The sequence below is a fragment of the Lonchura striata genome, chromosome 34, assembly GCF_050655825.1.
Source record: "Lonchura striata isolate lonStrDom1 chromosome 34, ASM5065582v1, whole genome shotgun sequence".
Classification (NCBI taxonomy): Eukaryota; Metazoa; Chordata; class Aves; order Passeriformes; family Estrildidae; genus Lonchura; species Lonchura striata.
Window position 1 is genome coordinate 567,199 of NC_140736.1, and position 13,409 is coordinate 580,607.

At 46.9% G+C, this 13,409-nt stretch overlaps 2 protein-coding genes and 1 pseudogene across 2 annotated transcripts; all 3 read left to right on the forward strand.

The window, feature by feature from the left end:
• The first annotated feature begins 1,657 nt into the window (after positions 1-1,657).
• Positions 1,658-4,840, forward strand: LOC146764386 (uncharacterized). The gene is made up of 3 exons (XM_085564855.1): positions 1,658-1,736; positions 2,070-2,171; positions 3,301-4,840. Exons 1-3 carry the CDS (start codon positions 1,658-1,660, stop codon positions 4,722-4,724), a joined length of 1,605 nt encoding a protein of 534 aa, XP_085420981.1. The 3' UTR covers positions 4,725-4,840.
• Positions 4,841-6,081: 1,241 nt separating this feature from the next.
• LOC146764387 (uncharacterized) lies at positions 6,082-8,383 on the forward strand. Its single transcript, XM_085564893.1, has one exon. The coding sequence runs from the start codon at positions 6,154-6,156 to the stop codon at positions 8,275-8,277; it is 2,124 nt and encodes a 707-aa protein (XP_085421019.1). The 5' UTR covers positions 6,082-6,153; the 3' UTR covers positions 8,278-8,383.
• Positions 8,295-10,454, forward strand: LOC146764388 (uncharacterized; annotated as a pseudogene).
• Positions 10,455-13,409: the final 2,955 nt, after the last annotated feature.

Sequence of the window (13,409 nt, forward strand, 5' to 3'; positions counted from 1 at the left end):
AAGACATAGGAAAAAAAAAATTCTTTAAAGCTTCTTGCAAAAAGACAAATACCAAACCTGTCTTGGTTTGACAAGACAGGAGTCTGTGAAGGAGGGCAAAAAGCCTCCTGTGCAATGGAGAAGGTAAACCCCCTCCCTCCGAATTACTAGGATTTTTAAATTAAAAGGTTCTCAGGCAAAGATATGGGAATGGGAGTAACAATTCTTTACTAGGAGAAAACTAGATAAAAATTAAAAAAAAAAAAAAAGGCAAATGCAATGAGTACAAACAAAACTAGTGATAAAGTCCACAACCTGAGGATTCGGGGTGTTGGTAGCAGTCCGGTTGAAATGATAGCTGCTACTCTTGCAGTGGCTGATGAATTGCAGCTGAAGTGGTGATCTTTAGAAGGGTATAGTTTTCTCTGAAGATCTGGTGGCAGTTGGGCCGGTCTTCCTCTGTGCCGGGGCTGCCTCTGAGCTCCGCCGCCGCCGCCTCACCGCGCTCCTGTGGTGGTGTGACAGTTTCACAAGGATTTATAAGGTTTTTGGTAATTAAGTTAGAAATTAGTTGTTAGATAGGTCGTGTTGGTATGTTCCATGTGTCCCCTATTCCTCCCTAGAAAGGTTTTTCCCCATTTGCTGGCCACAAAGTTTTTTCCCGCCACAGGGTTGTCAATCTCCCTCTGTACCTAAAAATACCCCTGTCAGTCCAAGTTGTACTGCCCCTTCTCCCTGTCAATCCCTGAAACCACCCCCATTTTCTTCTAGAATGTTCGATGTCAATCATCCCTGTTCTTGTCAGTATTGGTCCCTGGAAGCCTTTCCCCTCCCTAAATTCTCCTCATTGGCCCCCTACACTGATGTAATCCCTTCCTATTGGCTGTTCTGTGTTCATCCCCCTCACGCCCACACCCTTTATAACCCCCTGTCAGACCCCAGGTTGACTGACATCTGTCACTGTCCCAGTTTGGGAGAATAAAAGCTCTGCAGACCTCATACAGGTGTCCGCTCCCTATTCCTTTGCTTTGGGTCATCATAGCTTTGCCGTGCCTTCGTCACCCACGCCGAGGCAATCACTGCCACCCAGCGCTCTGAAACAGGAGCTGGGGGCAGCCACACTCGTAGCTCCCTCCAGTCACCTGAAGGGGATAAGCTAGCCGGCGTAGACGATCCCCGTGACGGAGCAAGCGAAAGCTACAGGCTCCAGCCGCTTCTCTCGGGAGTCCCGCCGAAGGAGCTGCTTCTCCACGAAATCCCGCAAAGAGAGAGAGAGCTGCTTCTCTGGGAATCCCACAAAGAGAGAGCTGCTTCTCTGGGAATCCCGCAAAGAGAGAGCTGCTCTGTCCCCCAAAAGGTACCCCTTTTATCCAATAAAAGAGTGCTTGGCTTCCCCCTCTGGGTGGAACATCTCACAATGGGATGGTGTTACGTTACCAGCCCTGCATTGAATCAGTCAATGGCCCATTAACAAACCATTACCTCTTCGGAGCAAACCATTGTTCTTGGAAAAGATAACAAACCTGCCCAACCTTCAACAGATGGCAAATAGAATACAAGCTTATCTTACAACCCAGGACACCGGAGAAGACCAGGAATGCAAAGAACTCAGATAAGGAGGCCCCTCTGTCAAGGATGATGGACTTATCCAGATAAGATAGCAGAAGACCAAAAGCGCATGCGCAGGGGAGAAGAGTTCAAAAGTTCAATGCAGAGGAAGACTATGGTATCAGCCTCAAAAGACCACCAGCGACCCCGTAAAGACCACCACAAAAAACCACGCATGCCCAGAAGGGCGTGGATCTATTTAGCATGAGAGGCGAAGACAGGCGGGGCCAGGGGTTGAATATGCATAGAAAAGTTGTGTAATGTATTGCATATGGAACACCTTTGTGAATAAAATTGTGGGACAAACTCCAGCTCGGGGCACAAGATTTTGGAGAGCTATCTCGCTTGTGCCGGGCGCTGTCATACATACCCACTTCATAACTACATTGAGTTGTGGAGTCTATTTATTTATTCCACATATCGCTTCATTTGGCGACCACGAAGGGACCTCTCTGCTCATCTGTGGGTCCGGCTGAGGGCAGACACCCTCAGGCACCGCGGGGCACTTCCCCGGAGGAACTCTGTGCCTCGGCTGCACACTACGGAGGGCAGACCACGACCCGTCGATAAGCGGACCAAAAGCGGTATGTATTATTTTCTTTTGTTAAGGAAAGGCACTGATAAGTCGCATTAAGATGTTTTTGCATGCAGGTTTGCCAAAGGGGCTTGCAAGCAGATCGGCAGAGGAGAGGTTCCCCCCCGAGGCTGATTGCGCAGCTCGGGGAAGGAAAGAGGTTTGCACCCCCCCCAAAAACTGATTGCGCAGCTGGAGTGGGGGGGAAGGTTTCCCTGTGGTCGATAGAGCGGCTTGGGGAAAGGGAGAAATCCCAGTTTCAGTGTGGTGTGTTTGTTACGTCCGGATGTGCGTGCTTGCATACGTGTGGGTGTCTGTGTGAGTTTAAGAGGGTGAGACGTGGCAGTGCTAAGATACCTGGACGCGGCACAGCGTTGCAATATTGCTGGAAAGTGCGGTGTGAGGCGTGGCAGTTCTAAGATACCTGAATGCGGCGTGGCGTTGCAATATTGCTGGAAAGCGCGGGGGTGAGGCGTGGCAGTGCTAAGATAACTGAATGCGGCGCGGCGTTGCAATATTGCTGGAAAGCGCGGGGGTGAGGCAGCTCTCAGCCAGCACTATCTGATAGAACAGACGGGCACATCTGCTTGAGAAGCAGCGTGCATGCAGGGCAAGGGCTGACTCCGGTGAGTGAGAGCGCAGCTCAGAGCTAACAAAGGTGCTCTATGCCCAGTTTGGCCAATAGAGCAGTGGGTGCGCACAAGCCGCAGTTTATAAAATTGCTTTAAACACGGCTAGCTACTAGCGCAGCTAGTACAAGTTAGGACTTGCAAGCACCATTTACAAGCATCACTGGTTCCTAAGAGTTTGTTATGCGGTGATACTGCCATTCAGGATCGAGAGCATCTGCTGCTGAATTCTAACTAACCAAAAAAAAAAAAAAAAAAAAAATTTCTTTTTTTCCCAGTGGTCTGGATTAAATTCGTAAGAATTTGTAATTTGTGCGGGAAGGGGCAAACAACAAGTTACATACGTGATTAAAATAAGTTAAGGAGACATAATGGGAGCAAGACCAAGTACAGAAGTATCCAAGGCCAGTCCATTAGGATGCATCTTAGCTCACTGGAAAGAAATTGCAGGCAAAGGGGGTGTAGAAAATAAAAAGAGTTAAATCAAATATTGCTCCCATTGGTGGCCAGTCTATCGCCTAGAGGGGGCCAGATGGCCTTCTACAGGTACATTAGAATATAATACCTTGTTACAGCTGATGCTATTTTTACGAAGGGAAGGGAAATGGGAGGAAGTTTCTTATTGTGATATGTTTTTCTCCCTCCGAAATAACCCTGATTGGCAAAGGGACTGTGGCATCAAAGCCCCCTCTGATCCCCTCGTTCTAGCTCTTGAAAAAGAAAACAGAGGCAAAATGGGGAAACTTAAACGGTGCTGCTCAGCCTGTAGTATAGGACAGAGGTGCACCAGGGTAGATAAAGTTTATCGCACAGCACTAGAAGAACAAGAACAAGATCCAAGCAATCTATTTAGTCCTCACTTAGGAAGGCAAGAAGGAAGGGGTGAGAACTTAGGAGAGGCATCAGCACCACCTGCATCACCTGCATCACCTGCATCACCTGCACCACCTATACCACCTACACCACCTGTTCCACCTACCCCTTCTCTTCCTTCAGAAAGAACACACGCTCCAACCCCCATAAGCAGCCCAGTTGCATCTCGAACCAGAGGACAAATATTGCAAGCTCCTTTACGAGAAACAGTAACATCAGAGGGAGAAAAGGTAGTAGTTAAGGTACCATTCTCCACCCTTGATTTGGAAGCATGGGAAAGGGTTGCAGGAGATTACCGAAATGACCCAGTCAACACTGCTAAACGTTTACGATACATTATGAAGCAACATAACCCAGACTGGGGTGATATTCAATTGTTATTAGATGCATTCACTGAAACAGAAAAGCAGTTAGTTCTAAAAACAGCAAGAGATCTGGTAGCAGATCACTTTAGGCAACAACAAGTAGATCTAAGAGAACATTTTCCACTTCAAGACCCGGGCTGGAACCTAAACCAACCAGAAGAGAGACAAAAGCTAAAGAAATATCAAGACTGGGTGGTATTGGGAGTGGAAAGAGCAATGCCTAAAACCATAAATTGGTCAGCTCTATATGCTATTAAACAGGGACCCTCGGAATCCCCCACAGAGTTCCTAGACCGTTTGAGAAATGCAATGCGGCGCTATACACCACTAGACCCTGCATCTGAGGTGGGGATACAACAACTAGTTAATCTATTTTTGGGGCAGTCCACAGGGGATATTAGGCGTAAACTCCAAAAGATTCGAGAAGAAAACGCCCAGAATTTAGAAACTCTACTGGGAGAAGCTTGGAGGGTCTTTAGCAACAGGGAAGAAGGATATAAGCGAGGGATGAAAAATTTAGTAGCAATAGTACAGGAGGAGCAGAGAGGAAAACATGGAAGCAGGCAGGGGCCATCCAGGCAAGGCCCCCCCGGTTGGGCAGAAATCAATGTGCAAACTGTCGGAAACAGGGCCATTGGAAGAGGGACTGTCCAGAATGGAAACAAAATGGACAAGGGAATCAAAGGGGGGAAGTAGTGGCCCATGTGCAGGAAAAATAGGGGGGACCGGAGGAGACTACCCCAGCAGGCCCTCTGGTTATAAATCTGAAGCTGGGGGAAATGGAGAAGGAAGTAAAATTCCTAATTGACACTGGGGCAACATACTCAGTTCTAAATACAGCACTGATGCCCATAGGAGATAATTATGCTATAGTTACGGGTGCGACTGGCCAAACTGAAAAGGCATTTTTCTTCAAGCCACTCAAATACAAACTGGGAAAGCAGTGGGGAATCCACAAATTCCTATATATGCCAACTTCCCTGAGTCACTTTTGGGCAGAGATTTACTAGCACAATTACAAGCAACCATTACATTTAAAAATGGGGAGATGACCCTGGAGGTAAATGATCAAAAATATGTAGAAATATTAAGTTTAATATTAACCACTAAGGAAGTCATGAGAGAAACTGAAATTGATAAAGAGGTAATGGATCAGGTATTCCCTGAGGTGTGGGCCTCTGATGTACCAGGGAAAGCGAAAAACACTTCCCCTATACAGATCCGGCTAAAAGAAGGAAAGCAACCGGTCAGAGTTAAACAGTATCCCTTGAAGAGGGAGGATAGGGAAGGGATTAGCCCAGTAATTGAGAACTTTTTGTGTCTAGGATTATTAAAGGAATGTCAGTCTGATTTTAATACCCCTATCCTACCAGTTAGCAAACCTGATGGGTCATACCGGTTAGTACAAGATCTACGAGCTGTGAACAAGGTAAATGAAGATCTGTATCCTGTGGTGGCCAATCCCTACATGTTATTAACTTGCTTAACACCCGAATTAACTTGGTTTACCGTTTTAGATTTAAAAGATGCCTTCTTTTGCCTTCCTATCCATGAAGCCAGTCAGAAAATTTTTGCATTTGAATGGGAAAGCCCCAAAAGTGGGCGAAAGACCCAACTTACATGGACGAGACTCCCACAAGGATACAAAAACTCACCCACTCTGTTTGGAGAGCAACTTGCAAAGGAATTAGAGACCTGGAAAGCCCCTCCTGAAGAAGGGAAGCTGCTGCAGTACGTAGATGACATCCTGATAGCCACACGAACGAAGGAAGCATGCGTGGCCTGGACGGTAAGCCTCTTGAACTTTCTGGGGCTCCAAGGGTACCGGGTATCAAAGAAAAAGGCCCAAGTAGTCAAACAGAAAGTAATTTATCTGGGCTACGAAGTCAGTGCTGGACAACGTAGCCTGGGCCAAAGCCGGAAGGAAGCAATATATCAAACCCCAAAACCTCAAACTGTAAAGGAATTACGAACTTTCCTGGGGATGACGGGGTGGTGCAGATTATGGATCTATAATTATGGACTGTTTGTGAAGCCCTTATATGAATTAATTGCAACCGAAAGCAGGGACATCCAATAGACAAAGGAAGCTACGTAGGCTTTCAACCAACTGAAAAAAGCCCTCATGTCAGCTCCAGCTCTGGGATTGCCAGACATGAGTAAGCTCTTCCTTTTGTTCTCCCATGAGAAGCAAGGGATTGCCTTGGGAATATTAGCACAGGACCTCGGCCCATACCGGAGAGCAGTTGCTTATTTCTCTAAGCAATTAGACACAGCCGCTAAAGGGTGGCCTGGGTGCCTCAGGGCTGTGGCAGCGGTCATAATGAACATCCAAGAAGCACGTAAATTCACCCTGGGCCAGAAAATTACTGTGCTAGTGTCCCACATGGTGTCTGCAGTACTGGAGGTGAAAGGTGGGCACTGGCTTTCCCCACAACGATTCCTGAAATACCAAGCTATTATGGTAGAGCAAGATGATGTAGAGATAGTGGTGACTAACATTGTCAATCCAGCCTCCTTCCTCAGTGGAAACCAAGGAGAACTGGTGGAACACGACTGCCTAGAGACCATCGAGGCCACCTATTCCAGCTGCCCTGACCTGAAGGACACCCCTCTTGAGAATGCAGAAGTCTGGTTTACTGATGGAAGCAGTTATGTCATCAGTGGAAAACGGCACGCCGGGTACACAGTAACTACCTACAAAGAAGTAATAGAATCTAGACCCCTGCCAACGAATACCTCTGCACAAAAGGCCGAGATAGTCGCTCTAACTCGGGCCTTAGAATTGGCAAAAGGGAAACAGATAAATATATATACGGACTCAAAGTATGCATTTGGAGTAGTGCATGCTCATGGAGCCATCTGGAAAGAGAGAGGACTGTTGAACTCTCAAGGGAAAAACATTAAACATGCATCTGAAATACTGCAACTTCTGGAAGCAGTTCAGTTGCCAGAGAAAGTAGCGATTATACACATTAAAGCACATCAGAGGATAAACTCAGAATTAGAAGAAGGAAACGAGCTGGCGGATAGGAAAGTAAAAGAAGCAGCAAAAATTGAAATAATAAATGAGGCAGCCCTGATTCCAGATGGGCAAATTTCCCTTGAAGGTAAGCCAAAATACAATAAATTGGACACAAAATTGATTCAAGAACAAAAAGGGGATTACAACCCAGAGGGATGGGCCACCATAGAAGGAAAGTTAGTCATACCCTCCTATTTATTATGGTCCCTAGTAAGGGAAGAGCACCAGAAAACACATTGGGGAATTGATGCTCTGTATAAATATTTGAATGAAAGAATCATAGCCAGACATTTACGAGCCACTATCACTCAAGTGACTCGACAATGTGACCTTTGCCTCCAGACAAACCCCAAGAATATTCCCAAACCAAAACTTGGCCAGACTGGGAAAGGCCAGGGGCCGGGGCAACAGTGGCAGATTGATTTCACGGAATTGCCAAGAAAAAGGGGGTATAAGTTTCTATTGGTCTTAACAGATACCTTTTCAGGATGGCCAGTAGCATTCCCCACTAGGACTTCTAAAGCTCGGGAGGTAACTAAGGTATTGGTACAAGAAATCATACCACGATTCAGGGTCCCGGCCACAATCTCCTCAGATAGAGGATCACATTTTATTGCAAAATTAGTACAACAGGTGAGCCAATACTTGGGCATAGACTGGGAACTTCACACCCCATATAACCCACAATCCAGTGGTCAAGTAGAGAAAATGAATCATTTGATCAAACAACAAATTGCACGATTGGGACAGGAGGCTAATTTGCCGTGGCCTCAATCCCTCCCATTAGCACTACTGCAGATTCAAACCAAACCCAGGACCAAAGAAAAACTGAGTCCCTTTGAATTACTTTATGGGAGACCATATGGGGTGCAGAAGGGAACGTCTGCCCAGGACGTATCACTAACCTCCTATATGATCACTCTAAATAAACAACTTAGAGCAATTGAGAAATATGTGGCCGGAACTCGGGGTGCGGGGCTGGATGCACCGGTACATGATGGACAACCTGGGGACTATGTATATATTAAGTCTCTTACAGAGAAAGCCCTGGAACCACAGTGGGAGGGACCATACCAAGTACTCCTTACTACCTTCACTGCAATCAAGATTAAAGAACAAAACACGTGGATTCACCACAGCCGGGTTAAGAAAGCTCCGGAAGACACTTGGAAGATAATACCGGGTGATGGTGAACTGAAACTAAAATTTACTCGGACAAAATGAATGTATCATGGTGGGTGGGGACTCTTGCTGAAATGTTGTTTACAATCATAGCTGTATTTCAACAATTAGAAGGTAAACCTAGTCAAAACAACGCTAAATGGCTTTGGTTCCAAGCTTTTACTCAATACACGGGATCCATGGGGAAGTCTTCCGATTTAAAAGGTTTAAATCTAACAACTCTGGTCATGCACAGTAACCAAATATATACACAACAAGAGTGGCAAAAACAGAAGTTGTGGTCACTTCAAGGGACCATAAGAGAAATAATTGAAATCAGATGTCGGATGATTAATGGGACTACCCACAATAAAGTAACCCAGATCAGTGTGAATAAGTGCCAGAAGATCTGCAATCATCCAAGTAAATTAGACTGTTGGTACAAATTCAAATTAAGACAAACTGTTGATGTGGTTTGCCTCTGGGCCCGTGACACTATTGGACTGTCTTTCAAATTTACAATAAGTGCTATAGCCAAACCTACTACAACCCGCTCCAGCACACAAGCACAAACCCAAAATATACCATTCAATCTTGAACCCAGAGTTTATGTAATAGGGCCATATATTATAAGGAATATGGGCCAACAGAAACTGTTATTTAACCCAGAATGGTCCCTTAAACATGTTGAACTGTTAATGCAAGCTAATATCTCGACAGTTCAGCCAGCCTGCTCCCCTTTTCTAAGGTCATCCTTCGAAGGATGGACAAAGTGGCTACAAAAACAAGTACACCTCCAAGACAGAATGCGAAGGGATTTAACTGGGATATTAGGGACCGGGATGGGAGTTTTGAATGGGATTGACTCCTAAATATTAATGAATAAATTAGCTATAGCGACTAGCGATGTAACGAAATTAAAACAGCCTTTACAATCATCTCTATTAGCACTAAGAAATAGTCAGTGGCAAGTCTCAAAAGTGCTGCCAAAATGGAGAGACTTTGAAGATCAAGACCATAGCTTACTAGTAGATGCATTAGAAGGAGCACAAGAGAACATATCTTTAGCCCTTAGCTGTATACAAGCGCAATTATGGATACAGTCAATAGCTGCTTTAATCATAAGGGAAGGGAGTGAAGGGGTGTTTCCAGCTGAAATACGAAAAGTTGTCTGGGACAATGCTACCGACTTTGAGAGAGACCTCCAGTCTTGGTGGACCATGATAAACTTTACATATGATCCTACCACTAGCACTGCTACTGCCTTTGTGCTCACTATTCGTAATGCCACGGTTCACACTATTCACCCCATTGTTGCTCTAGGGTTGAGTCATGAAAAGTCAGCACTATACCCCTCAGAACACAGGGCATGGGCCTGGAAAAACCAAGGGAAATGGCAAACCATTAATCTAGAGCCTTGCATTGCTCGAGAACAACAGGGATTCATCTGTGAGAGTAATCTGATTAGTGTTCAAGACGTATGCCTTGACACTGATCAGAGCATTTGCCACTTTGAAATTCACCCAGACACCAACCAACAAACTATAATAGTATATATAGGCGATGGCTGTGTGTGTTTGAGAACTGTGTGTAACGTTATAGAAATTGATAAAAACAAAGTCCCCTTATCTAGTAAAAATCATTCAAATTTCTGTATTTGCAACTTCATCAAGATTACTGGGTGTGACTTTATATACTCAGCACCAGTCGTATCCCACCAGATAATAAAATCAAACTACACAACCTACAATGAATTACCACCCACTCCTATTGGAATGAATTTAACCCTGGTAAAACAATTAATGAAACATCAAGATCTAATCAAAATTTTAGAAGAAATTCACAAAAAATGGGCAGAAAACTCTAGTTACAGTCCATCGTGATGTAACTGAAATAAACAGAGTCCTGCAAAGAATAAAACAAGATGGAAGTCATAACTGGTGGGATGCACTATTTGGATGGTCACCGACTGCAACGGGGATCATGAACGCTCTGTGTCACCCCATTATTGTTTTATTAATATTAGCTACTATAAGTCTAATAATGTCTATGTTAACAATTTTGTGGAATTGGAATATGTCGCAACGTGTGGCCATTCTAACTTCACTCTCTAGAACTCATGGAATCCTGCTGAAAGAAAACTGTCATAACAGTAAAATCTAGTAAAAGAATTTACTATGTTTTAAGAAAAGGGGGGACTGAAATAAGAGATTTTCCAAAGATCAATTGAGCTAACAAAATTAATGTATCAAAAATGAATGTATCAAAATGAATGTATCATGTTTGTAGAATTGTAAGAGAAGGGTGACCTTTTTGTTCAATGCAGCTGCAGATGGTAATTTGTTTCAAGGATATAATGTAAGGAAGTTTGTTTTTACATTGGTAATAGGCAATAGGCTGTGAATTGCTGATAACACGCATTCCTAAGCTTTTACAGCAGTAGTAGGCAATAGGCTTTGCATTGCTTAACTGATAACACGCATTTCTAAGATAACACATATTCTTGAGACTGTGAGAATCCCCAGATCAAAGGACACCTGTGAGGAAGACAACCAGCCTTCATCCCACGACCACCAGGAGGCAGAAAACGACCACCTAGCAACAGAATGCGACTGCGCAGAAGAAACGAGTGAACTAAGGAAGAAGATAAAAAGAGCGAACTAGGGGATTACAGGCGCGGCAGTTTGGTGGAGCGGTGACTCCCCTCTGTCGCCGCAGCGCTGCTTTTTGCTTTGCTCTCATATACTCAAATAAATGAATTTAAATAAATTCTGTTAATTGGATCGGATGGCCTCTTGTGCTCACTCATAACAGAATCATGTGTTGAATTTTAAGAAACCTCTGCCATAGCGCAAAAGACATAAAGAAAAAAAAAAATTCTTTAAAGCTTCTTGTAAAAAGACAAATACCAAAGAAGACCAGGAATGCAAAGAATTCAGACAAGGAGGCTCCCCTGTCGAGGATGATAAACTTACCCAGATAACAGAGCAGAAAGCCAAAAGCGCATGTGCAGAGGAGAAGCGTTCAAAAGTTCAATGCAGAAGAAGGCTATGGTTTCAGCTTCAGAAGAACACCAGCGACCCCTGTAAAGACCACCACAAAAAAACACGCATGCCCAGAAGGGCGTGGATCTATTTAGCATGAGAGGCGAAGACAGGCGGGGCCAGGGGTTGAATATGCATAGAAAAGTTGTGTAATGTATTCCATATGGAACACCTTTGTGGGACAAACTCCAGCACGGGGCACAAGATTTTGGAGAGCTATCTCACTTGTACCGGGCGCTGGCATACATACCCACTTCATAACTACATTGAGTTGTGGAGTCAATTTATTTATTCCGCGTATCGCTTCAGTGGGCAGCTCAATCCCGGCTTGGGCCCGGGCCCGTGCCGGGGCTGTTCCTCATCTCCGGCTTTCCCCTCACGCAGCCCGGGGGCGCCGAGAGCGCGGGGCGAGGCGGGGCCGTGCGCAGAGCCCGCCCCGAGCTCGCTGCCATTGGCCGCCGGTGCCGTCAGTCGCGGTTGCGGCGCGCTGATTGGTGGGAGCGGGGCGCGGCGCGGCCCCGGCGGCGGGCTGAGGGCGGCCGTGGCCGCCCAGCGCCGCCATTGGCCGAGCGGCTGTGCGGGCCCGGCAGCGGCGGCAGCGGCCGGAGCGCGGTGAGGCGGCGGCGGCGGCGGAGCTCGGAGGCGGCCCCGGCGCAGGTGGGAGCCGCGCTGGGCTCTGCGGGGGCTCGGGGCTGGCTGCGGGCGGAGGGGGCGGCAGGGGGCTCCGGCGGCTCGCCGGTGCCGTGTCCGGCCCGTGCCGGCCCCGGGCCGAGGGCGCTGCGGGAGCGGCTGCCCGCGGTCTCCTTCCCGCCGGGGCCGGGCAGGAGCCGCTGCCGGAGCAGCGCTGGCTCGGCCCGGCTGCTGTGGGTAGGACAGAGGGGCTGCCCCGCGGCCGGGAGCGGGCGGGGAAATTCCCGTCGCCGGAGGTTCGTGTGCCCGGAGGAGAGCGAGGAGTCCTGTCAAAGTGACTTTATTGCCGAGCAGGGGCAGAGGCCGTGGGGCATTTGCCGTGCGCTCTCTGCCGTGCTTGTAGTCCGCAGCCTCCTTTTTATCCTCATTTTCCCGGCCGCATCTCCCTCTGCCTTTGCCCACCGGCTGAGTTCCTTGGAAGGTTCCGAGTTCCCGATGCGCCTGGAGCCTGTCCTCGTTAATGTGCACCCTCCTTTTGTAGAACAGCCGATATTCATGGCTCTGTTAAGTCTTTGTGCTTCTCCTCGAAGTTCGGGAATGCAGCGGGACTTTGAGCAGCTGTCTGGGTCAATTTGGAACATTTATTGGAACTGATGGTTTCTCCCACCAATAAAAAAGATTAAGAAACACTATTTCCAAGGGCCTGGAATGCCAGGACAGGGGGGAATGGCTTCCCACTGCAAGAGGGTAGGATTAGATGGGATAATGGGAAGAAATTGTCTCTTGTGAGGGTGGTGAATTTCTGGCACAGGTCTGCCAGAGAAGCTGTGACTGCCCCTGGATCCCTGGAAGTGTTCCAGGCCAGGCTGGACAGGGCTTGGAGCAACCGGGTAATGGGAAGGTGTCCCTGCCCACGGCATGGGGTGGAACGGGATCATCTTTGTGGTAGTCTTCAACCCAAATGATTCTGTGATCTGTTTGATTCTTTGATCGTATAATTCTGTGATCTGTTTGAAATGGGTACAAAAAAGGCACAGCAGCTGGCAGGGACTGCAGGAGCCACTGTGGCCCCCAGCGATGGCCCATGTGACTGTGGTTGAAGTCATGTTGCTGTTCTCCATCTCAGAGATCAGTTCCAGCCTTCTTTGGGGCTCAAGTGCAGTCCTCGTGCGTGAAATTAGAAGCCTAGTTTTACTTTAGTCCCGACTTTTCTGCAGCCTTTTTATTAGTCCTGCACCAGTGTGATTGTGAAATGTACTCCCTGAATCCTAAGCAAACACAGACTTGCTGGCTTTAACCTGCCCGTGGCAGGAAATTCTGCAAAAGAAAGCCTGAAAATATTGCTCTGCCTGTTTTTTATTATGCAAAAAGGAATATTGCTGCTCCTGGTTGTGCTGGCTGAGCCCTGCTCTCTCTGCAGGCCAGGTCAGTGCTGAAGTTGTTGTGCCTTCTGGTGTTCCTCAGCTGACTGACACACTTTGCCAAGTTACTTCCTTATCTACAAGTGCCCGGCCCGATCTC